The 25,045-nt window shown below is 44.7% G+C and overlaps 1 protein-coding gene across 1 annotated transcript in view; it reads right to left on the bottom strand.

Annotated features, from left to right (window-relative positions):
- The window catches only part of epha2b (eph receptor A2 b), a 31,600-nt gene extending 7,257 nt beyond the window's left edge, over positions 1-24,343 (bottom strand). The window contains exons 1-12 of the mRNA XM_015966974.3: positions 24,160-24,343; positions 23,571-23,668; positions 21,532-22,183; positions 6,071-6,226; positions 5,571-5,927; positions 3,609-3,739; positions 3,171-3,342; positions 2,998-3,091; positions 2,309-2,364; positions 2,099-2,224; positions 169-354; positions 21-82 (exon numbers count right to left, since the gene is read on the bottom strand). Coding sequence (XP_015822460.1) covers positions 21-82; positions 169-354; positions 2,099-2,224; positions 2,309-2,364; positions 2,998-3,091; positions 3,171-3,342; positions 3,609-3,739; positions 5,571-5,927; positions 6,071-6,226; positions 21,532-22,183; positions 23,571-23,668; positions 24,160-24,244 — 2,175 coding nt within the window. The 5' untranslated portion in view covers positions 24,245-24,343. The remainder of the gene's footprint in view (positions 1-20; positions 83-168; positions 355-2,098; positions 2,225-2,308; positions 2,365-2,997; positions 3,092-3,170; positions 3,343-3,608; positions 3,740-5,570; positions 5,928-6,070; positions 6,227-21,531; positions 22,184-23,570; positions 23,669-24,159) is intronic.
- Positions 24,344-25,045: the final 702 nt, after the last annotated feature.

Below are 25,045 nucleotides of genomic sequence, written 5' to 3'. Positions count from 1 at the left end.
GACAAATATGGCGGACGCACCCTCAGGTATCTATCCAGCGCTCCGTTCTCCATGTACTCAGTCACAATCATTGCATGCTTGACTGCAAAAAAAGAGCAGAAGAACATTCAGTTTTGTAAAAATCAAGTAAAACCAAAAAGCTTTAAACCAATTCAAGGAATGCCTTACACTTAGTGACCACCCCCTCCAGACGGATGATGTTCTGGTGGGTGAACTGACCCATAATGGAGGCCTCACTCAGAAAATCCTGCCTCTGTTTCTCTGTGTAGCCAGGTTTCAGCGTCTTGATGGCGACGGCCACCTCCTTCCTCCCAGGGCCTTTCAAAATCCCCCGGTACACCTCCCCAAACTCCCCTGCAGGAAACAGACCATCAGCGGAACAGTTGATATATAAAACTGATATCAAATGAATGTGTGTGTCATCTTAAGTTTCTAGCTGCAGGGCTTGGCGGGACAACAAAAAAAAGAAAATGAGGAAGTATCAGCGTCTGTTTTGCCTGAAGCGCTCTCACAGAGGTGTGTTCGAGCTTGGTGTTTTGAAAGAGGCAACATTGTGTAAAAGGTAGACTGCCTGTTGTGTGGGAGCCTGGGAATCAGCTGTCACATGAGAAGAAAGGAGGGCATATGGCCGTGGGAGCTGGGAGGGCTGGACAAGGCTTTTGGTTCAAAGGGTAAAAGGTGGTCGCACTTGAATAAACGTATCCCCAATAAAAAGAGAGGGGGGAAAAAATGAGCCGAGCTCAGGAAGGTGCTCTGAGCCAGCTGGGTATATCGTGGACTCCTGGAAACAGTGGAACCTGATCTGCCTCTCTCAACTGTCTGTAGAGGATTCTGAAGATGTTTGGATATTCGTCGTTTTGGTGTCGGGATTCCTGCTTTTTGACCTGAGCGGTTACCTGGCTTACTGGAAAATTAATGAGCGTTCGAGGGATACTGGCTCAATCCCGGAGCTCAGGGATGGAATGCATCGTGCTGTGAACGCACAAACTCATATAATTGTCGAGTTAAGTCGTAAGCTTGGAACTTTGGCTGAGATTCAGGCTCTGGCACAAAAGGTGGATTCCATCAAAGACAGAGTTGACGGGACAGCGTGGTTGGGATTGATTAATTACGCCATTATAGGATCTAGAGGAGTTGAAGACCAACAGAACAGTAAGGCAGAGAGGAAATTATCTCTGTCCCCAAAACAATTCTTATCTAAATCTGGTGCCCTTGGAGCCTGTGAGGCTGAAGTGTAAACTCCCCTCAGAAGAAATGTGGAATGTTGCCGTCGCTATGGAAACTCTTTCTCCCTATCCCAGCCTGGGCAGGACTGTGACCGGTGAAGGCCGTGGAACCGTATTTAGGAGTCAATATGCCCTCTAACCCATTATCCCCCCCCCCCCTGTCCAAACGGAGGTGATGAGCGCTGCTCCATGTGGCTGCACGCACTGAAGTGAGGAGAGTCCCAACCCTACCTCCCCACCTATTGGACACTTATGTTGTGTAATGTCTGAAGTCTGTGTGCATATCTGTCTGAGGTGTTTTCTTGCATAGCAAAGCTGCCCTCTCTGTCGGGGGTAACTCTGAAGTGCCTTTTTTTCCTCCCTCTGACTCAATCCTCATATAAACCCTCTTGATCTATTACGGTAGCGCGACTCGTGTTGCGAATGACCACAGTCACTAATTCTTATCATGTGTCTATGTGTGTATGTCTGATCTCAGAATTGTGTGTACTGAAACTCTAATTTCCCTCTGGGATTAATAAAGTATTTTTGAATTGAATTGAATTTGAATTGATATCCGTCCAAAAACAATGTTTCTGCAGCAATTTCGTTTGTGTAATGTTTGCATCAACTCCTGCCAAGATACAAAGCGAGATATCACAGCCAGGAGTTGCCACACACACACACACAAACACACACACTCAAAGTTTGAACTTGTTCTGTGAGAAGCCAGCGAGATAGATGCTAATCTCACTGAAGTAAGCACCGTCAGTCAGCCTGTTGAGCTGTGCAAAATGCACAACATAAACAGATTTTTTTTAAGGATTGGAAGATCTTTCAGCAGCTTGGAGTTAAGGCCCACAGCAGATTATCTCAGCGGGGTAGTCACTCACCAGCTCCAATAACTTTCTGTTTGGTTATGTGGCTCGGGTGGATTTCAGTGGCAAACTTGAGGACAGCTATGTTGGGGTCCTCGTATGTATGCGGATCCACGTAGGTCTTCAGCGGCTTTAATTGCTCTGCAAACCAAAGAAAGATAATTGTAAGGTAAAAATAAAATCAATAGCAAAGCTAGACGACAAAGTTAGACAATTTTTTTTCACCTGGATTAGAAAAGTAGGCATCCTCTGGTCCTTGTCGAGCGTGAGAGTTGCTTCTTCTGGGGAAAAGTAAAACAAATTTGCAAATTACCATCACTGAAGTGACTGATTTTATATCACTGGCACGTAGAACTATTTCTCTGGATGCTCTGGGCTTAGAATAGCATCCAGACACTGGTGCAATGTGTGCATTCAGACAGAAGGGTTCCTTTGATAAAGTCTGACTATAGACTGTGTTTGCCAAGCCAATTCAAACCAGGACAAGGAGGTGGATGGACAGGCTACAAGCTGCTACAGTACAGGCTCGGGTCATTCTTCACAAAGTGCCCGTGACCTCGTACAGAAAGAACCAAACGCCTCTCATTAACAACAATGCTCCACTCTGGGCTAATTTCCTTTCAAAGGCCCCGAACACTCAGCCGAATGTGGCCACTGCGCAACGACGAGACGCATTCAACACAAATTCCTCCCCGGTGACTGCTGGGACACAGATCCAGATAAAGAGAAAGAGACGGTCGGCTAAAGGAAGACAGAAAGAAAGGGGTGAGGACAGACTGAATGCAAAGAGCATGTGGAGGCCCCACAAAGGAAAAGCAGAAGAATGAGACAGGAAGGCACTGAAGGATGGGGCATTGTGACAGATTATCGGAACAGAAAGACGAGAAGAGCTGCACGGTGAGACAGTTCCTCACCGTCGGCAGAGGACCAGAATCACAATCACCAGGAGCAGCATGATCGCTCCTCCAACCGCCGAGGTGAGGATCACTCCGGTTTTATTAAGGTGCTCTGCAAAAAAAAAATATTTAGAAATAAACCTCAGATCCAACTCCTGAATTAAGTAACTTATGTAGTTTCCACTCTTTACCATCAGAGAGCGTCTCAAACTGTTCCTCCACGCTGGATCCTCCGGAGCTCCCGTCGCTGCTAAAAGCCTGAACCTTGACCAGGTAGGCGGTGCCCGGAGCCAGATCACTGATCTTTACAGAGCTCCTCTCCAGTTTGAGCACAACGTATGTAGTCACATCCAGTTTGTTGTCCTGGGAGGGAAACGAGATTAAAAATAAACTCATTCATTAATCCAGTGTCATGGCTGCAGATGGAGACTGCAGGCAGGTTTTACATTTAAATTAGGGATGTAAATTTATGACAGCAGCCGTGTTTCGAATGTTGTTTCTAGGAAACAATCAGATCAAGAACGGACATTTTTAAATGACACGCTTACCATTCAAAGCTTATCTTAACTCGTGAGATGACATGTGAAGTGAGGTTCAGGACACTCGTTAGGAAATTAAAGACTGCTCACCTTCTTGCGGTAGGCAAGCTCATAGTGGACAGATGGGCTTTGGACCAGCTGTCGGGGGGATACGTCCCAAGAAAGGGACAAACTGGTGGAGTCCCGTTCGACCAGTCGCATGGAGGCTATTCTGGGTGGATCTGAGGACAAACGAGATCACGTTTGAGGATTTTTATCGAAAGTGGAGAATAAGACCTAGGGCTGTAGCGAAGCCTCGACGAAGTCGACGGCTCGATTCTAAAAATTTGTCGACGTCAGATCCGGAAGTCGACGCACCGCGCCCACTTGTTGCATCCCCAGGAGTTTGTAAATTGAGGAGGAATCTGCCTGTTTTTCCTGTAGTTCGCCCTCTTCTCCGCCTTCACTAACATCTCCGCCAAATACCGAAGACCCGGAACAACGTCCGTGCACTACTAGATTATTTTCCTGTTTTGCCCCTTCGTCTCCCGGCAACGGACAACAACTTCCGGGGTCAGATGCGCTGCTTCGTGTCTATCGCAGATGTAGAAAATCACCGGGAGCGTTTCTCCCTTCATTAAGGAGCTTCTTTCAGACATGAGGAGAGCTGTTTTGGTGGTAGCAGTCTCTCCTCCATGCTGGTCTGTTTGCTGCTGGGTGTTTTTGGTTTATTTAAACTTGGTAACTTGAACTTAATGTTGGTAAAGCTACTGTTAGCATCTTCGCTAACAGCTTCTTGCGTTGGGATAAGCTGTTACGTTTTGGTTTAGAGTTCATCTTTTTTGTGGTGTAGATCTCCCTTTTTATTACATTTAGAGTGTTGTGGGTTTTCGGTTTAGTGTAAAATATCACCTGAGTTTGATTTAACCCGTAAGACCACTCGCCTCACGCACATAAGTGACCAAAACAAAGCAGCATGGAGACACTCCATCTTCTACCACCTCTCAGGCAGCAGCCTGCACTCCCAAGTTCTACACGTCACCAGAACATAACCAACCGCAACACAATAAAAGCAGTGTTATACAAAATGGAAGGCCTGTAGTGTTTATTCTCTTACAGTAAGAATTTATCAATTTTTTTGAGGAATTTATTTGAGATTTTCTGGTTTTTGTTAATTGTGCAATAGAAAAATAATCATTAGATTAATTTTCTAAATAGTCATTAGAATAGTCGACTATTCGATAAAATAATCGTCAGAATAATCGTTTTAAAAATAATCGTTTACCCCCAGCCCTAATAAGACCGCGTTCTTGTTCGTTTCCCCTCATGTAGAACACAGTTGAGTTGCAGAGATACAATAATCCCTCGCTACTTCGCGGTTCGTTCATCGCGGATTCGCTGCTTCGTGGATTTTTTCTTTGGAGCATTTTTCAGGGGGAATTCGCAGATTCGCGGTATTTTTCTATGCGAAATATCAAGAAATTCTTGTTTTTTTCATCAATTTCATCATAAAATGCACTTTTTGTAATAAAACTAAAAAAAAACAAGTAAAAACCTTTTTTCTTGAGTTTTACCCACAAAAAGAGAATGTGATCATACGATAATTCAATATAGTACTGTATGTCAGACAGGGCGGCTGGATTCGGGAGCTGAGCTTGTAGGGAGCGTGGTTTCACAGACGCAGAAGTGAGAGCGTCGGTGAAACGCTGGCTGATTTAGGAAACCCCCGAGCGTTCGAGCGTCAACGAAGTGACACGGAAATGCCGGGCTTTCCAGAAGTAAGTAAGATAACTTACTATGAGCTGATAGTTCGTTGGATTGATCGGTAGGTTGGAAACTCTTATCATGAATCCGAAGAAACGATGACTGAGAGGTGAGCTGGAAAGGCGACTTCCGTTTACAGCCGCGGTTTGTGACGTAGGTGCGACGTGGAGGGAATCCCCGCGAGGGGCATGCTGGGAGTCCCTACTTCGCGGATTTTCACCTATCGCGGCCAGGTCTGGAACGCATCTACCGCGATAAACGAGGGATTACTGTAGCATCCTGGCACTGCCTCATATCAGCATCGCTCACCTGTGTGCTGCAGGGATGTAGTCAGAGTGGTGGAGGACAGCCGGGCAGTTCGGGGTGCTGCCTCATTGACGAGCACAGACACGCCACTGTGCGCCTCCACCGTGAAGGTGTAGTTGAAGTGAGCGTCCAGCTCGCTCACCGACACCCTGGTGACAGTCAGACCCATGCTGGCTGGATCGTAGCGAATTTTCTCTCCACAGGGCTTGCACTCGAAGCTCTCACAACGCTGGCACAAAACGCTGTAGGTGATGTCATCTCGACCTCCGGTGTATTCCGGAGGGTTCCAGGAGAGGAGTAGTTTTCCTGCAGGGAGGTGATTGGAAGTGGCCTCCAGATCTTTAGGGGCAGAGGGGAGCCCTGGTGAGAATGGATCACGAAAAAACACGAGACGTTAGGATCCAACGGATTTAAAAGTTACAAAAAGGTCTTGCACTTTCAAAGCAAAGTAGAAAGAAATTAGAAATTATTTCAATTCCTTTTCATTTCTGCCCTCTCCTCACCTGAGCAGGGTCCAGTGATGGGGTCGGTGTGAGCCCGGTAGAAGCCGGCCATGCAGGGACAAAACGAAGCCCCCGGGTTCAGCCTCTGGGTGTTGTCAGGACATGGCTCACACTTGCTGCTGGACGCATCGGCTTTGAAGAAGCCTGGCTGACATTCTGCAAAGTGAAAATGACATTTGTGGTTGATTATCATCCAAACAAAGACCATAGAGTCTTCTAACAGCACCCTAAATGACACAGTGCAAAGTCAGTTCCTCAAGATCCTTCGGGTCTTTCTGAAAGGCCAATAATGATTTGAACTTTTCACCCCAGAGTGCAACACTGAGAGGTCGAGGGGGACGTGCCATTGTGTCAAGACCACATTTAGACAAGTGACGGTGAGATGGAAGAAAAAACCAGATCAGGACTCTGTAGAGTGTTGACTTCACTCAATAAAACCCTGTCCATTAATGCAGCTCCCAAGAGCCCAGCCTTGAAACAAAATCAGACTCCTTGTCTTGCTTGTACTCCTACTCTTTACTTTATCAACCACCACCCCCTTCTGCTGCTGTCTCCGTCTCAGGAAACACAACCGGTATTCCTACATTCCACAACAGTAAGTCAGTTTTCAATGCTGCAGTAGAAGAGACAAGAAACAGTAAATCACCAGAAGTCTGCTATACTTTTTAATAATTTCAGACCCAAATGGTTTCTTTGAAACTGTATCAGCAAGATAAGCTGACATCTGATTTAACGCATCCAACTCTAAATAAAGAAATGCAGGTAGAGCATCTAGCTGTGCGTGGCGGTGGTGAAATGTGAACTTAAAAGTGTGAAATTCAGTTGAGCGTGACTCTTAAAGGGCTGTGAAAGTGAGACGGCTGCCCTTAAACTCTGCAAGAGCATTCCAGTGGCTCCTGCTTACGTCCCCAAACCAACACACACACACACACACACACACACACACACACACACACACACACACACACACACACACACACACACACACACACACGCTTAAGTGTGCACTGCACACAGGCAACAACAGCCATATGTGTGCACAAAATACACATACATGTTTGCAAAGCACACATTTGGACACATGGGTATTCCAACATCAGGGGAGGGATTAAGCCCTCTGCCCATCACCTGTTCATGTCCCTCTGCATGCATGAGCACACACACACAGACACACACACATTAAAAAATGCGTATCTCCTTCATTCTGCCCATGTGGTTTTACTCGGAGAGCTCAAACAGCTCATGACAAACGTTGTAAGATGTTGATAATGTTAACATGAGCCAATATCTGGGCCAGAAAACATCAAAAGATAAAGAAACTTCAACCAAAAGAAACATGCACAGGAAATCAGGAAAACTGCGGCAAGAGGAGGAATTGGACATCGTGGAAAACACAACAAGCAGGCCAAATGAAATCAAGCATTTGAAGTGAAATATTCAAGTTCAAGCTGTCTGGGAAAAGCTATGAAACATTAAGTCAAAGGTAAACACGGTCTGCACGGTCAGATTCCAGCAGAGGCTAGTTGAGAAGCAGACCCACGGACAAAGACAGAGATACTGTCTGGGTCTACGGCTGCCTTCTCAGCGCCGCTCACTTGAACGAAGCTCATTTGGAAGCCACAAGTGACCACACACAAGACGGGAAGCACATGGCTGCAGCTCCATTTGGGTCATATCAAGGGGGATTTACTTGATCGAATATGAGCCTCACTTTAACTGTGCTTGACTTTAAATACAACTGTGGTTCCCCAGGCTGATACAGAGCATATGTGAGGAGGTGTGTAGTATTTATGCACGACAACAATGGTGGCAGAAGAAGAAAAAGCCCCACCAAGGACTGCATTCAACTCAATCCTTCTTCTAGACAGAACTTCTGTGTCCTGACTGACCAGCTGTTTTGTTAACAACTACCAGTACTCATTAACACGAATGGGGCAGAAGACGGGCGAGGTGGCTTGAAAGGACAGAAGGTTTAAGAAAGGAAAGGAGGGACACTGTATCCTGCTGAGGACAGAAGAAAGAAAGGAGACGAGCCGGGGCAAACTTGCATTGAGACAGGGGGGAACAGCTGTTGCCCCGAACCCCGATTCATTCCCCTTCTTCTCCTCCTCGTAATCCCCAAATTCCTCGCTTCCCCGTTTTCTCTCCTCCCAGTCTTTGCTATAAAGGCTCCCAGCTAACCCATTAACATTACTATTCACCACTGACCAGCAGGCAAGAAGAATGACATGCTATTCAAATGCTGAATAAAAAAAAATACACACTCAAGCATTGCAGATGGGAATAGTTGAAATGCCACATGGCAACGGAACAGAAGGACTACCCTGTTTTTTAGTGCTACAGTGCATCGTGGTCTGGCCTGTGGAGATGACGGCCTTAAAACGGTGTGCTGCCTCTGTAATTAAAATGCATTCCAGTGCTCACTAACAAACAGCAGGCCTGGAGCACAAACGCCTGGAGAGCAGCTTCAGCGTCAGCCAAGTTCTCTACTGTAAAGGTGAACAAGTCTGTTTATCTCAAATGCGAGTAAATGAAAGTAGACGACTGACTCCTGAGGTATCTAACAAGAGGGATTTCTCGACTTTGGAGGAAAGTCCAGAGAAAGCCGACTTCCTTTTTCCACGGAGAAGGTGGAGGGAGATTCGGATTGTTGCTGGACACAACAGGAAGCAGGAAGCGCGCGGCTGACATGGCCTTCCTTCCTAAATCCACCAATCAAAGAATGGAAGAGCAGGGACCAACAGACGAACCAGCACAGAGGCCCGAGACAGAGGAATAACCGAGAGGGAAGCCGAAATGTGTTGGCCCAACATGAACACGAGCTCCTAACACACAAGATGAGTGATCTCATAAACTTCTGTTACATTTGAAAATGTTAGAGTGGCCATTTTTTCCCCCTCCAATGTTACAAAACAAAGAACTGTTTGTCATTTGGGAGGCCCCGTGTGCCTCGAGTGGCCCTGTGTTTGTTTATAGAGAAAGAGCACAGGGGCCGGTTACATTCAGGGAACCCGAGTGGCTCCGGAGTCTCGCCAGTTTCCCGGGTTTGTCAGCTAAAGTTAAGATGGATGAGACGGCGACAGTGATGAATGCCTGCTCGTATCGACGGCATAATGGGTAACATGGCGGCTTGACAACAGAAATCACCCCCGGGACATCAGGAAGGAGTGGAAGGAGGGTTCTAACTCCCCCCTCCCTTGACAATCGAGTCCTGCGGTGGGCTTTTAAAAGGCAGAGAGGTCATGTATGCCTCGGGGTGGCTGTGAGTTAAACTGTGCGTGGCCTTACACAGAGTCACTAGCCAAGTAAAACAAACACATGCTCACAGTGATGAGGAGGGAGAGGGAGGAAGGCTCAGTGCAGAGGTACGGTCAGAGTGTAATAAAGATCTTGGAAAAATAAAACCAAGAAATAAACACGATGTCAGATCTATATCGGAGCACTTCTGGAGGCCAGTGAGGGCTTCCTTTGTCTCGGTTGGTTCACTTCCCCTCTTTTCATCTCTGCAGCAGACGGACTTGGCCCTGATTGCAATATGTCACGTCGTTTCGTTTATATGCAGGGTGACAACACCTAATTAGTGATGCGGGGGTACCTGGATTTGGGGAACAGAGGGCGTCTCTGATGGGGAAGGTGAACCAACAAGTAACATGAGCCAGGGGTGAAGGGGCTGATGGAAGTTTGGATGTTTGTGAAAGGGGGTTGGGGACATTAGTCGAAAAGATTAGCTGACCAATGGAGCAGCTGTAAGGGCATTACATCTGTTTTACAATGGCACCCAGGCTTTCATCTGGGGCTGTTAACAAACATAATAAATTCCCCTGATCCCCTTTCTCCTCTCACTCCCCCACAGACACACGGGAGGAGGGATGCAGGGGTGAAAAGTGGAGACAAGAAGGTACAAATCCTGCTTGGAAAGTTCTGAAGGCACACAGATAGCGTTTGAAAACACAAAACAACCCAGACTGAATCGCTCAAATTCCAGAAGTCAAACCCTGACAGGATTTGTGGTTGTTTTTCCAAGTTTTTATGTGATGCATGTCTGTCCCAGACAGCCAGGTGGCAAAGACAACACTATTTCATCACACTTCTGCAGGTCAACAACAGGTTCCACACCTGATGCTACAGTCACCAGCTTCCTGAGCGGGGGAAGTGGCCAACGCTGGGCCAAATGCACCCATAAACAAAAAAAGACTTATCGGCCAGGGTGGCAAAAATGGAAAGCAGCTGAGCGAGGCCGCTCTGCACTGATCGACAATGAAAAGCCCTGAGCCAACGGGTCGAGGAGTCACCAAGGGATTAGGTGACCTCCGGTTTCCGCTGTGGGCTTGTCCTGTTAGCAGGCGGCTGGCTGGGTGGGGGGACGGGTGGACGACTGACTGATTGCAGGGAAGGAAAGTGCTGACCTCACACACCAGCAGCACAATACAATGTGCTCCACATTGCTCTGCACTCCCCCCACCCCCACCACAACACACTTACATATAAACACAGCCTGTAGGCTCAGGAATGTCACTGAGAGGAAATATGTCTCTTCTTCCACAGCAACACACACTTGTTCAGAAGCTAAGAGCTTCAAATGATTGATTTAGAAAGAATATTTTGTAAAGGGCTGAAAAATGCAGATTTGTGTTTGGTAAAGAAAATTAATCACATTTAATCCGCATGTCCTTTGTTGTAGCAATTTCATTTTTGAGTTTCCAACAATTTTACCACCAATTCTTTGGTACGTTCTTTCTGTGTTGGCTTCTAATTCCATTTTTGGTTCTTCTTTAAAACACAGGAAAGTTTTCTCTTTACCTTGCGGACAGTTTCGTTTGCGTCTGCGAACATCCTCAGAGCTGACGCTGATGGTGGCGTCACCTCCTACTCTGTTTATCCGCGGGCAGCAGAGAACGTTGTCGCCCTCTGCTGCCCTTTTCTCCCCAACATGGGAAATAAACAAAGGAAAACAACAAACAACAACAGAAAGAAAAGAACAACCAAAGCAAAGAACCAGAAACCCAGAAAGATGAGAACCAGCACCAGTGATAACCCTACGATACATCAAAGGCCTAACAGAAAAAATAAGAGCAACAATGAAAAAACACAACATAAACACACCAACAAAACCATGCACAACAGTTAGAAACAGACTAGTACACCCAAAAGACAAAATACCAGCAGGACATAAATGTGGAGTCGTTTACGAAATCCCATGCTAACTCTGCAATAAAACTTACATGGGAGAAACCAGACACCAACTCAACACACGAACAATAGAACATAGAAAGGAGTGCGAGAAGTCGAAGACACACAAGGGCAGCAAAACAAGAAGCAGAAAGTACAATTGTAACAGACCATGTCCGTTTGTGGCCACTCTCTGTCATCAATTACAACAGCAAATGTCATTAAAGCCCTGACTGGTTTCTTTTCTGTTTTTGGCATGCCTAGAGTCATCCAGCCTGACTAAGGCACAAATTTCACCTCGTGGATCTTTGCCCAAGTGGCAGAGACCCTGAACATTAAGCATCATAAGTCGTCTAGTTACCATCCAGAAAGTCAGGGAGTGGTTGAAAGATGGCACCAGACCCTTAAGACGATGCTTAAAAAGTGCTGTTTTACCACAGGCAGGTCTAGAGAAGACGGACTTCCCTTTGTGTTATTCGCCGCTAGAGGTACCATTCAGGGCTCCACTGGCTTCAGTCCTCACCAACTGGTGTTTGGCCATGCTCCTCGAGGCCCTTTGAAGGCCCTAAAAGACAAGTTTTTATGGCCCGCTCCACTCGCTGGATCTAGTGTACCTCTATATGTGGACTCTTTTCAAAAAAGATTAAGAGAGGCAAACCTCTTGGCTCAGCAACATCTAAAAGATGCAAAACAGAAAATTAAGAGAACCTTTGCCAAAAAGTCGGTAGTCAGAACCCTGCAACCTGGTGACCAAGTTTTACTATTGAGCCCTGTAGTTGGTTCTTCTCTTTCTCCCAAGTTCAAAGGTCTTTTTGAGATTCACACCAAACAAAGCGAGTGTAACTATGTGATTAAAACTCTGTTAATGCGAAGGAAAACCATGATTTGCCACATTAATCGTTAGAAGTTGTTTTGTGCACTCCCCAGTTGCCTGATACCTCGCAAGATGACGCTGTACTGTGGAGTCTGCGCCCTCCGATAACTCCACGACTTAGTAACTCTGAAGCACTCTCCGCCCTGTCGTCTACTTTGAGCCATCTCACCTCTTCCCAGCAGATGGAGCTCTCTCACCTACTTCACTCTTTCCCAGAGTTGTTTTTTGATGCACCTAGTCAAACTCACCTGATAACACACAACGTCACGCTTATTGATCCAACTCCTGTACGTATGCACCCTTACAGGGCTAGTCCAATGAAACGAGAGCTGATGAAAAATGAGGTGACTTATCTGCTGGAAAATGGCCTAGCAAAGCCCAGCACCAGTTCCTGGAGCTTGCCTTGTTTGCTGGAGAATAAACCTGATGGATCCTATAGATTTATTACTGACTATCGGAAGTAGAACTCTAAGACGGTTCCAGATTCATTTCCTTTGCCGCGTGTGGAAGATTGTGTGGGCAGTGTCGATTCGGCCTCGTTTGTAACTAAACTTGATCTTCGAAAAGGTTATTGGCAGGTGCCTTTAACTCCGGTCGCTTCAACGGCTTCAGCTTTTGTCACTTCCGATACCTACTCCAGTATACAGTGTTGCCATTCGGTCTGAGGAATGCTCCTGCCACCTTCCATCGGTTAGTGAACCAGGTTTTATCTAATATTCCTCATTGCAGCGCCTAGCTTGATGACATTGTTATCTACACCATGTTGGGATCTCCACCTTCAGACCTTAGCACAAGTATTTGAAAGACTAAAATCACCCAACCTCTCTCTGAACCTCTCTAAGTATGAGTTTGTGAAAGCCACTGTCCGGTACTTAGGCAAAGAAGTGGGTCAGGGCCAGGTGAGGGCACTGTCTGACAAAATACAAGCTATTGTTTCGTTCCCGCCTCCGACTACACGTAGGGAACTCTGCAGATTTTTGGGCCGTTTTTTCCGCCGAAACTTTTCATCTGTCGCCAAACCGCTTACTGACATGCTGAGTACTAACATTCCATTCTCTTGGACCGCTGTTTGTCACCAGGCTTTCCTTTATCTTCGCAATCTGCTCTAGTGTGCTCCAGTTCTTGCAACTCCTGACCCTTTCGAGGCCATTCAAACTCGAGGTTGATGCCTCTGATGCCGGAGCTGGGGCTGTGTTACTTCAAGAAGACGCTGATGGACTTGATCACCCCGTCTGCTACTTTTTGAAGAAATTCAACCAAGCACAACATTACTCAACCATCGAGAAGGAAACTCTAGCTCTGATAGGGTCCCTACAGCATTTCCACGTCGATGTCGGAAATAGTAAATTCACAACTGTTGTCTTCACAAATCACAACCCGCTGACCTTCCTGGAACGAATGTATAACCACAACCAACGCCTGATGAGATGGGCCCTCCTCCTACAAGAAGGGGGGGGGGTTACAGATCATGTCTGTTTGTGGCCACTAGATGGCCGCAGCACACTGCCTGCACAGCTGTAGGTAATTCTAATCAAGGTGCTCCCTGTTAAAAGGAAGCACCTGGCGATGTGAAGGGGGGAAGAAACCAGATGAAAGCAGGCATGGAGGTGTTTGTTCTCCTCTCTCCCTCCTTAGAGCAGACTTTAGCTTAGCTTGTGGTTACCTGAGTGGTTTTAAATCCTTCTCGTGAAACACCTTCGTTTGTTTATCTATTTAGTATCGTCCTCGTTAAAGAGAGACTCGGCTCACCTTTTTGGTGAAGCTTTTTGCATTTGTTGTAGTTGTCACCCAAACCTATGCTTTGTGTTTATTAGAGCTCGTTTTGTTTGTTATCGGTCCTTTGTTGATTATTCCCCAGTTCTGGATGAGCATTTGTGTTTTTGCATTACTTCTATTTATTCCTTACAGCCCAGAGAGCTGTTTTCTTTAATAAACTCCCTTTTAAGAGATTTAATTTGGTTGGTTCTTTTCACAGTTCATTTTCTTTACTCCCTTCTTAACCATCACACTCCTAGTAGAGCTGAGGGACGTAAAAACAATTAAGAATTCAGCCGTAAAAGATCACTGCACAAGAGAAAACCGTGTAATGGACTGAGATGACACAAGGATCATAAACACAGAACAACAGAAATACAAAAGATGGATAAAGGAAGCTATAGAGATAAGGAGATGTGGATGTGGGACTATGAACAGAGACGATGGAGTTTACACATTGGATCACGCATGGGACTGCATCATCGGGCGGATAAACGGAGTAGGAAGTGACGCCACCATCAGTGTCAGCTCTGAGGACGTTTACAGCCGCAAACAAAACCATCAGCAAGGCAAAGAGAAAACTTTCCTGTGTTTTAAAAAAGAACCAAAAATGGAATTTACCAACTGCTTGTCAGATCTGAGCGTTTAGCTTGATACCGGTATTTTGTTTCTTTTTGTGCATTTAGACACAATGCTCACATACTACAGCATTACATTAGATAATCCACATTAGGCAGACAAATAACCCTTCAAATCTCCTCCATGCTACATTTATTACCATCATGTGCTGCTATTGCCAACGAGCTCCTCACAACAAGACGGTGCAGGACACCACTTGAAAGCGCCTTCAGAGCCTCAACTCCCTCAAGTTCAGCCTGCTAGGCAGACATCGCCTTGGCACGACATCTGACAACATCAACAAATTCAAAGTAATCACGGTGGTTTTAAAGGAGCAACAAGATCCAAAGGAAAGGTTACATAAAACCGAAGCGTTTAAATCAGCTGCAGCGTTGCTCGATAAGAGTGACTCGGCTTTTTTGAGGAAAGCTACGGAGACCAAGAGTCAAGGGAAACTGGTGAAGCAGAAAATTTCTGCTTGGGGATTATCCTGCTGAAGTGGGATGATTCCATTATGCAAAATCCACCTTAAGCCTGCTATGTCAAACCTCTGAGATCTCTGGGAGTGGTGGCGCACCGGATAAACTGAGGTTGCACAAGACGTGGGTATGATGACCAAGTCAGCTGTAGCTGCAAGCAGATAGAAAAATCTTTTCTGGGGAAAAATGCTGAATTTCTGCCTTTTTTACACAAAAAATATTATTTCAAGCAGAAAACGGCACGTTTTTTCTCCCTCTGATTGGCAGCATTGGCCTGATTGAGCCTTTATTTAGCTTTACGAGTCAGACATGGGAGAAATCCATTTATCAGAGTAAAAAAGCCTAAATGTACACATCAGGGCCATGTGAAACGGGATGTTTAACCCATTTGGTGTCACATTCATGACCTGCACATTAGCCAAAAGCAACAGTCGCCGTGTGATTTCACGGGTAACATGAACACAAAACAAGAAGGGGAGAAAAGATTTTGTTTGCCTCTTAGTTTGTTGTACTTGGGCGAGCTTGCACAACAGTGTGTATCTTTTGTGTAAACTGCATAGAGAGCTGCTAAATAATCATGTGGAATAATGTGTTGAGATAAGGAACAACCAAATAAATAGTGCATGAGAGGCAGAAAATTGAGGCTAAAACAGGAGGATGTGGGGTGTGGGGCGGAAGATGGCAAGAGACTACACAAAGGCAAAAAAAAGGTAGAAGAACCAGTAGTTACTTCACTTTAAAAAGCCTAAACACACCCAAGTGAATTACTACCCGTACAAATCACTCACCACAGAGCAGTCGCAGTACTGTTTTGTTACCGACCGTTTGTTACATCAGCTGAGGACAACTTTATAGAGACACGGACACGGAAGGAAAAGAGTGGGAGAGAGAAAATGGTTTACTGGAACCTCCTTGGCGAGTAATGACTTTACTGGAACTGAGTGGATGGTTCTTCCACCAAGATGCCATTTTCTCCAAGCGTCAAACCGTCCCCTCTGCCATCCAAAAAGTTCCACACAGTGTCTCCGTTCATATACAGAGCCTTTGTGCAACTGTAACGCTGGATTTAGTTGTGTTTGTGGAAGCTTTGTAAGGAGCTGGCGAGGGTTGTGCTGGGGCAGTTCAACACAAACGCCAGGATCTCCTTAACTCATTCACTGCCATTGACGACTAAAGTCGTCATTTGCATTTTTTTACTGTTTGAGCATCGGAACGAGCCCCCGCGCTGATAGAAAAAACATCTCAGCCCTGAAGCCGATCTTCATCCGCGTATGTCACAGATCACATGATCAGGAAGCAACACATCCATGTGTTTGGAGATCGTTTTGGGCCGTTCCTGTAAAAAAAGTGAGGCGCGAACCAGAAAAGCGTCTGCCGATCACAATTCGACAACGGATTATGAAAGATCGGATAACGCTCGAAACACGCGGCTTCTTCCTGATGTAAGAGGTGAGTCTCCTCTTTGTTTTGGTTGGTTTGGTTGTTTTGGCGTCGACATCATGCTAGCGCGCAACGTTCTGTGACTCTTAAAAAAACAGTAAAAACGGTGAGAAACGCTGGCAGCGAATGAGTTAAGGGAGGGGTTATGGTCCTTTAACTCCATCAGGGAGGACCATGGGTAAGAAAAAGGCATGAAATGAGTCACACACTCACCGTAAAAAGATAACGTATCTGCAGGTGTGTTTTAGTTTCACACAAACAAAATGATAACTTTGTGCAACTAATCTGAAGCAACAAAGGTGTGAACATGGAGCAAAAGTTGTAACTGACTTCCAAGGAGGCAGACTTCATTAAATCTTTTAAATGACTTTGATTAAAAGAATTTCTGATGGTCTTTTCCTTGAACTTATTCACACATGAAAGTCTGGCTCCATGAAAGCTAGTTTTAATAAAGTGTCACAAAAGCGGTGCGGCGCATTGCCCTGGTTAAGCTCAGCTGTAGCAAGTAGGAGGAAACATTAAGTGTCCTAGTAGAGGTAAACTGCAAGAAAAAAACTGCTTCACGTTACAGTTCTGGTTAGGATTATAACAATCCTGTAGTTGTGTTTGAAACGTCATTTTATACACTAGAAAGGTCACTTTGGCCCTCGCCGCTGCCACTTAGAAGACTTGCAGCTTCTAAGACTTTTTTAAGTCCTAGCAGCGCAGGAAGTGTTTTAACTTTAAGGTTTGGTACAGCAGGTGATTTTTTTACATTTATAGTTTGTCGATATCAGAAGTTCCTGTAAACGCTGATGGCCACCGACACGAGGGTGCCACATTCAGCATCCTCAACAGGAGTTTAAAGGAGGGGGGAAGAAAATCTATCCAAGGAATAACGTCTGAGAGACAAGCCAAAAATACCACCGTGGTGAGAGCTGATGAAGAGCTGGAGACAAGAACCAGAGCACAGATCTCTACTTTAACACATCCCACGGGGGTTGAACAGCCATGAAAATGAGTGAATACGTTGCCGAACATGGAAAATTTCAACCTAAATAATAAAAAAACACCACAGTTGACGTTTTTGTGGTTGTGATTTATTTTTTCTGAGCAGCATTTCATGCAGGAAAGAAGCGGGGAGAATGATTAACTACGCGTCTGCAGGAGATTCCTTTTAAGCCCGCTGAACCATTCATCTTGGCCTCGCTCTGAAACTCTGTGATTCATTTCCATCTTCATCTACAACGGCCCTCATGCATCTCGGACCTGCCATTGCACTTCATCCTGGTCGTTTTTTTTTTCTTTTTCTTTGGGAGGGGTCTTTGTTTAGTTGTTTTAATGTGAGGGCTTGACCCGGACCTGTTCTTGCCTCCGCACACGCACACACGCACACACACACACACACACACACACCTCCTGGGAATTCCACAGGTCTGCAGTAATGTTAGGAGGCTACTTCTCAGCAAACTGATCAGGAATGTACCAACCAGGAATGGGGGGTGGGGGTGGGGTGTTCCATCAACCTCACAGGGAAAACACAGCACTTCATTGTTCTCCTACCTTTGCATTCCACGATTCACCTCTCTCTAACAGAAAAACACCCCTCCTCTAAACCGGCCTCTCGCTTCTGCATCATTCCTTCCTACCCGTCTCTCCCTCACCGGTCGCCTCACCTGGCAGCTAAAAATGATGCACTGACAGAAACCTTCATCCCTTCTTTTTTTTTCCCAGCCTGTTGCCAACGGGAGGGAAAACGCAGTGGGGAGGCTCATGTATTATAAGTTTGTGAATTTATAGCTGTGGTCTGATGAGTGCGCCACAATCTCTGATCAAAGGTGTTCCTTTGAAAATGTTTCAAGTTGTGCAAGCGTGTGGGTGCAAACAAAAGAGGTGAAGAAGGAATATCACTCAGGGGCTGAAGGGAGTCCTCAGGTGTTTGGTCATGGAGCAGATCTCAACAAGCCTCCACATGCCGTGTTCCATGTTCGTATGAAAACACGCATCCCAAAGCCGAGGTTCACTACGCTTGTGAAAACAAAGGGGGGAGAAGCAAGAGACGGACGAGGATGCATGCAGGAGGGGGGACATGCCTGATCACAGAGGAGACACGGTGGGGGGACGTCTGTTCTCTGTGATGCATTATATGAACAAAGTCAGTGAGGATCAGCAGCTTCATCCTTACCTCCTCCCTCTTCCTCCCATCTGCCTTGGAACTGCCAATCAATCACCTACAGTAGCTGCTTTGATTCTTAGATCTGTCGCTCTTACAAGCCCTTCCCATCAAAATAAAAACCTTTTTCTTTAAAGTGATTTAACACACAGCTACAAAGTCAAAGGCCTGCATTATGGCTGGATTACAGAGCAAACTCACACCAAGATGAGAGTAAACGATGATAATGACAACAGGAAATCACCTGCAAAGTGCTGTAAGTTATGACCGAGGACACGAGTTTTAAAAGAATGTTCATTAAACAGCATTAGAGGTGGGCCGTGGACAAAATCAAAACACCATCAATGAAATGTAATGACATTTTGTGTTACTAAATGTTAGGTTTAGGTATCGTTTGAATTGGATTCTGATTCTGATTCCTTGCTCCAGTAACTCTGGATTCCAATTCTTTCAAGAGGCAGGGTCCAAAAATACTTAACATGTTTGAAATGAGCCAGCTATCCACAGGTCTCACTTAATGAAATTGTCTGAACTTCAATCAGGGTATCTGCAGGCTTAAGGGAGCCAAATGTAAGACTTTTTAAGACATTTTTTAAGGCCACTTTTACCAAATTTAGGCAATTTTTTAAAATTAAATTTAAGCTATAATTTCCAGCTATTGCCTGGAACCGGTGCTAACCACGCCGCGAACGTGGGATTAGCCATCCAGTTACAATTAAACTTGCCCTTCCTCATGGCGCAAGCTCCCACTAGCTTAACCAGCTCTAAACATAGCCCCCTTTCACAACCAGCTGAATGTGCACGGTAGGGCTGGGCGATATGGCCTCAAATCTATATTGCGATATAATTTGAAGCATGTGCGGTGACGATATATATTGCGATACATTTTTTTCCTCTGTTTATATATGTCAAAATGACATGCTTTTAAAAATCCTCATGTGGCAAATATATGCCACTTGAGTAGGGATGGGTACTTTTGACATTTGAATCGATTCTGTACTAATTCCCGGTACCTATGAATCGATACCGGTACTTAACGGTACCAATTTTCGATACTTTTGAGTGTTTATTATTTGAATTCTCTTTAATAATTAAATATATATTTTTCTCAATTTATAACCATATTTTATAAATATCATGATAAATAACATACAACTGTTTGTATTTTAACATCGTCCTTGTAGTTTTATAAGCTGATAATTAAACTGAAGCAAACATCTTTACTGTGAACTAAATTTACTGTGTATCTTCATTCCTTTTGCCGTCCTTTTTCATTTGATTTTTCCTACTGGGAAGTTAGAATTTCCGAGGAGAAAGCGAACGCACCATTAGCTGATAACTGTGGCAATGGAAGCTAACATATCAAGCTAACGTTATCTTAAACATTTTATTTACCTACCAGAGCAGATTAAGATGAGGATGTCTCACTTAGATCGTTGTCACTGGTTTCATCATCACCCAGTTACCCATCACATTTAGTGAAGTGGACCCAAGCTTTAGCGTGCGTTCTTTCTACCATGCTGCTTTGTTTACAAATGGCTCGCAGCGAGCGACGACATATCGCTCTTGCACATGCGCAGCTGTCTAGGCAAGTTCTCGTTATGAAGGACAGGTACTGAAATGAGGCACTGTTTGAAATGACGTGAATCGGTGCTCAGTAGGTACTATGGAATTCGGTCTGTGCCTTAAAAAGTACCGAATTCGGTACCCATCCCTACACTTGAGGCATATAGGCCTCCTCCTCCGCCCACTCCATGCTTGCAGTCATTGCCATTCTGTTTCCCCAATGTCAGCAGGGTGCACATCTTAGTGACGTCATGCGTTATTGTGATATCGCGGTATTGCGATATAGCCAAAAACTCTATCAATACCCAATTTTATATCGTTTCTACCTTACATCGTTTATATTGTCCACCCCTAGTGTACGGTTCCGCTTATGCCGATATCATACACAATCAATGCTGAACACTAAGTAGAAATTCAAGAAATTTTTATAGAAGTAAAAGAATCTTGTTTATTGGGTCTTTGATAATTTAAGACCTTTGAAAACTGGATTTAAGGATTGTTTGTCATTTTTGAGGATTTTTAAGGCCTTAAATTTGGAAAAGCAAATTTAAGACTTTTTAACTGTTCAATATGAAACGCAGCAACGCAAATACTTCCAGATTTTTCTTTGTCGGTATTCAGCAGCCTGAGCATCAAAACTAGGAACTGGAGTTTAAAAACTTGAACAAATCTGGGAAAATCAGAAAATTATTCCCAGTTCCAACTGATCCTTGATGCCCAACCCCTCTAAATGTAGGTTTATATGAAAAGTTCCTGAACTTTGATTCATAAATAATAAACAATAACTAACCCAAATGGAACAGCAGTAAACTTTTAAGGCTCATTGTAGGTTTTTTGTTTGTTTGAAGAAAAACTTCTCTATTTTTAAAAAACCTTTTAAACATATATTTAACAAAGTCTACGGGGGGGGAAAGGATTTCAGGGAAAAGTTTGAAAAGTTTCTCATTTTTATTGCAGCTTAATTTTTTTTCTTTCAGGTTATTTAGTCACTTAAATATGTATTTTTGCCGACGTTTAGAATGAATGAGTAGATTGTGTGTTTTCCTTTTTCTTTTACAAACGTCAGTGTGCTCAGTAGACTCAGTAGCACAGAAGAATGGAAGAGTGTTTTAACAAACTTCCAAAGACCTGCGATAATTACAGCTGATAGTCAAATGCATGTTTCCTACGTTTATCCGTTTGAGGTCAGGGATTGTGCCGAGGCATGCTCCAGAAAGGCTCGGCATTCTTCCCATTGCAGAGGAATCGTGTTAGCCAAGGGCAGAATTCCTCTCAACAATGATAACAGCACTTATGATAAATATTTGTTGTACAGGCCTGTTTTATGACCTAAGGTAATTTAAACAACATAAATTGTGTTTGATACTGGGTCTTCAACACCTTCGTTGGAAAACAAGGATGTTCTTACCTCGACATGAGTCTTCAGCCTCTTCAAAGCCAGGTTTGCATTGGCACTGTCCAACCGGTACCACCCACTCCCCATCCAAAGTACAGTAGATGCGAGGTTGCTCCTCACTCTCGGCATTCTCCACACACGTCCCGCTCACCTCCCTGAGCACCTGCTTCTCGCCACCTCTGGCTACGGTCTCAGGAAACACAGCCAGGCTTTTTACTGTGGCGGGGCATGTTTTGTAGAACACTCGAACAGAGAAAATAGCAACGCAAGCGCCGATGTCTTGAAAAGCCAAGTAGAAACCTTTTCGAGACAAGTTCTCCACGTATCGTGTCTCGGTGTTGAGGTGCATCTCGTTTCTCTTGGTGATCTCATCTGGAGCTATGGTGGCCACCTTCCTGAACTGGCCCTTGCGGAAGGTGGTGCCTACGTCCGCGTCCGACTCGGACGTGAAAAGGTTGAAGGTCTCTTTGCACGTCAGTGTTCCTTCGCCGAATGAGTTGCAGTCGCGTACGATGAACTTAAGTTCCACGAAAACCCGCGACGCCGAAGGATGGCGTTGGATGAAGGTGGTGCGCAGCCAGTTGTCCTGCTCGCGCTCCTCCACGTTGCAGACCTGGTAGGTGTAAAACTGAGAGCCGTTCAGGGTTCTCTGGTGGACCTCCCACTGAAACCAGACCACACAAACCAAAACGGTTAGAGGCAGAAAAAACTAGAGAGCTTCTAACTGTCCAGGCTGAACCAACACTGAAAGGATAACTAAATAAAGGAGCGACCATTTACCCTTAAGGGTTCAGCCACTGTAATCTGAACTGGGAAACAAAAACAGAGGCTCTATACGTCGTTAAATATACCATCATGGTAATTACACATCTTTCTACTTACAGAACTCCACTTTTTGGGCCGCTACGGACTCACAACACAACAAACTCCAATGATTAGAACTGACAGTGGATTTGCAAAGACTTAGAATCAGTTTTTCTGTGCTGACTGGCGCCTTTCCTTAGCAGCGTTTCTTTTTGCATATGGTGCTTCAACAAATATGGTTTTAAAAAGTGACAACAACCTCTGACTTTGGCTCAGGAGGAACAACTGGCCCATGCGGAGACATAAGCTGTGGTTTGCTTTTGTATGTAGCCACTGTGAGATTAATTAAAGGAATGTGCTTTGCTGGCGAAGTGCGTGGCTCTGCATTTAAACTCAGGGAGCAACAGCAGAACGCAGCTCTATTAAACAGCTGGTGGACTTTTTTTTATAACACAAAGCAAATAAATATAACAAATTGAATCAATTCAAACCCGTAGACCATGAAAAAGTGACACTAAAGTATCAGAGGGATGATTTAAGCAGTGAGACATCTTTGAGAAAGTTGAGTGAACCACTGCAGAACATGCCTGCACATGTCTTTGAGTCATCAGCACATGAAATGAGGCTATTTACAGTGAATCTGCATGGGCCTGACTGATTAAGTAGCCTGTAACCACACGATGGAGGGAGGCATATATGTCTTTAGTGTACTGGCAACCAGACAACCGCAGCGTTTAGGATGCATCGCTAACATGTGGGCATTTTCCCTTGGTGTAAGGAAAAGGTAGCCCTGACTGACTCCATCTGAAGCCCCTCCTCTCAAAGAAAGAGCTTCCACATGCTGCAAACTTTAAAAGTTAATTGCTCCTCTAACATACAATTCTGGAGCTGAAGCCTCGAAACCACAAGAAGCCACAAGTATTCCCAGTTCAGAGCAAGCAGCTATTCTATATGTGCTCTGCTGCAGCCCAGACATGCTCTCAAGGCAAGACTCCTCGTGTGATACTTTGATTCCCTCTTATATCCTCACTCAAGCAGGCTTTACATGTCAGATTTTATAAAGAACATACATGTGCTGACACTCGGGGCCTGCCCAGAGGAGAATCACTCAACTGAAAAGGCTAACATGCGGCACAGGACAGACGAGCAGAGCGCTTTCCTGTAACTTTTTCTCCACAGTGACTGTTCCCAAGGTTAATTCCTACCTGAAGCGTGGGAGCTGAAGGAGAAGGCAAAGTCATACTCACCCCAACTTGGCTTTTTTGAGAGCCTTCCCTTTCAACATTTGGAGGCCATGTCAACCAGCCCAGCTCTCTTCCTGCTGCCCTCATATCCAAAAGCACCTCTGTGAAGATATGAAGTGAATAAATATTAAGTTTAAGTTTATCACACACAAAAAAGCTAAATCTGACTGAAACTGAATTAAATCACCTTTTTTATTTCTGAAAAATGAAATAATCTGCTCCTGAACCAAAACTTGAGTGTCATTGAAAACGTTCTTTCTTTCTTTTTTATAACAAACTGTCAGATTAGCTTCATTGATTATTTTTAACTATTAAACGAAACTGGAAAACATTTCACGTCTGATCAGAAACGGAAGATTTTCACCTGTTGGTGAGTTTAAATGTTTTGAGGAGAGAAATCACCGCTTATAAATGAAAAGATACAACTAAGCATAAAGAGCTTCAGTAAAATGTTGCATTTGAAGGGAAAACTGTTAAAGATGTTTCCTGGGTCACTTCAAGAAGTGTCCCCGCATGGTTCGCGTGTTCCGCTCCAACAGAAACATTTCACGAGCGCAGCTTTCGTGAAGTTGAAAAAAGAACAAACGCTCACCTTCTTTGGCTTCTAGGGTAATTAATATTCCGTTAATGAGCACATAGGAAAATAACAAATGTCTGATTCCACCAGAGACTTCCATTTGGGAACTTTTCTTTCCTCCCTTGACGCTCCTGACTTCGGCTGGACTCCGGGAGGTGCGCGCTGCGCTCTGCAGCTCATTCACAAGCGAAGCGGCTCACTGTGCGTCACCGACTCCGCCCGCTGGAATGTGCGCGCGTCTACGTGTGTGCGTGTGCGCAGGCATGTTGGGAAATTGATGCAGAAAGTTAAACGCAAGCGTTCAAATTATTTTGAGGAAAAAACGAAGAACTTTAAAAAAAAATTTAGTCTGGTTTTGTTTATTGTTGTTGTTACCCATTTAAACATTTTGTTCTTGTGTTTCTTTATTCGTTAGCACTTTCTAAATAAAAGGTAAACTATCCACAAACACTATTTAAGTTTTTTCGAATATTCCAAATGGATGCGCTCACTTCCACCTGTTTTTGATAATTTTATTCATGTTTTCATAGAACAGATAAAAAAAATCAATAAAATAAAAAGGCCAGTAACATGAAAAATAATGAAAAGCATCACTGCACATGACTGAGGAATATTGAATGTGAAAGTGGCACTGTTCTTAATTCATGCATCAGAGGGTTAAGTTGCTTTGTGTGTGTGCGTGTGTGCGTGTGTGCGTGCGTGCGCGTGTGTGTGCGTGTGCGTGCGTGCGTGCGTGTGTGTGTGTGTGTGTGTGTGTGTGTGTGTGTGTGTGTGTTTGTTTATTTTCTCACAGAAGAAGAACCCAACACCAGCAGACTCAGTGCTCCAATCCAGCAGCCTGAAGAGACGCCATCATCAGCTTCAACAGATGTCTGTGAACATGTATGAGCTGCTGGCCCCA

This window comes from Nothobranchius furzeri, chromosome 15 (assembly GCF_043380555.1).
Source record: "Nothobranchius furzeri strain GRZ-AD chromosome 15, NfurGRZ-RIMD1, whole genome shotgun sequence".
Classification (NCBI taxonomy): Eukaryota; Metazoa; Chordata; class Actinopteri; order Cyprinodontiformes; family Nothobranchiidae; genus Nothobranchius; species Nothobranchius furzeri.
Note: the sequence above shows the minus strand (reverse complement) of the source record. Positions and strands in the feature narration are given on the sequence as shown.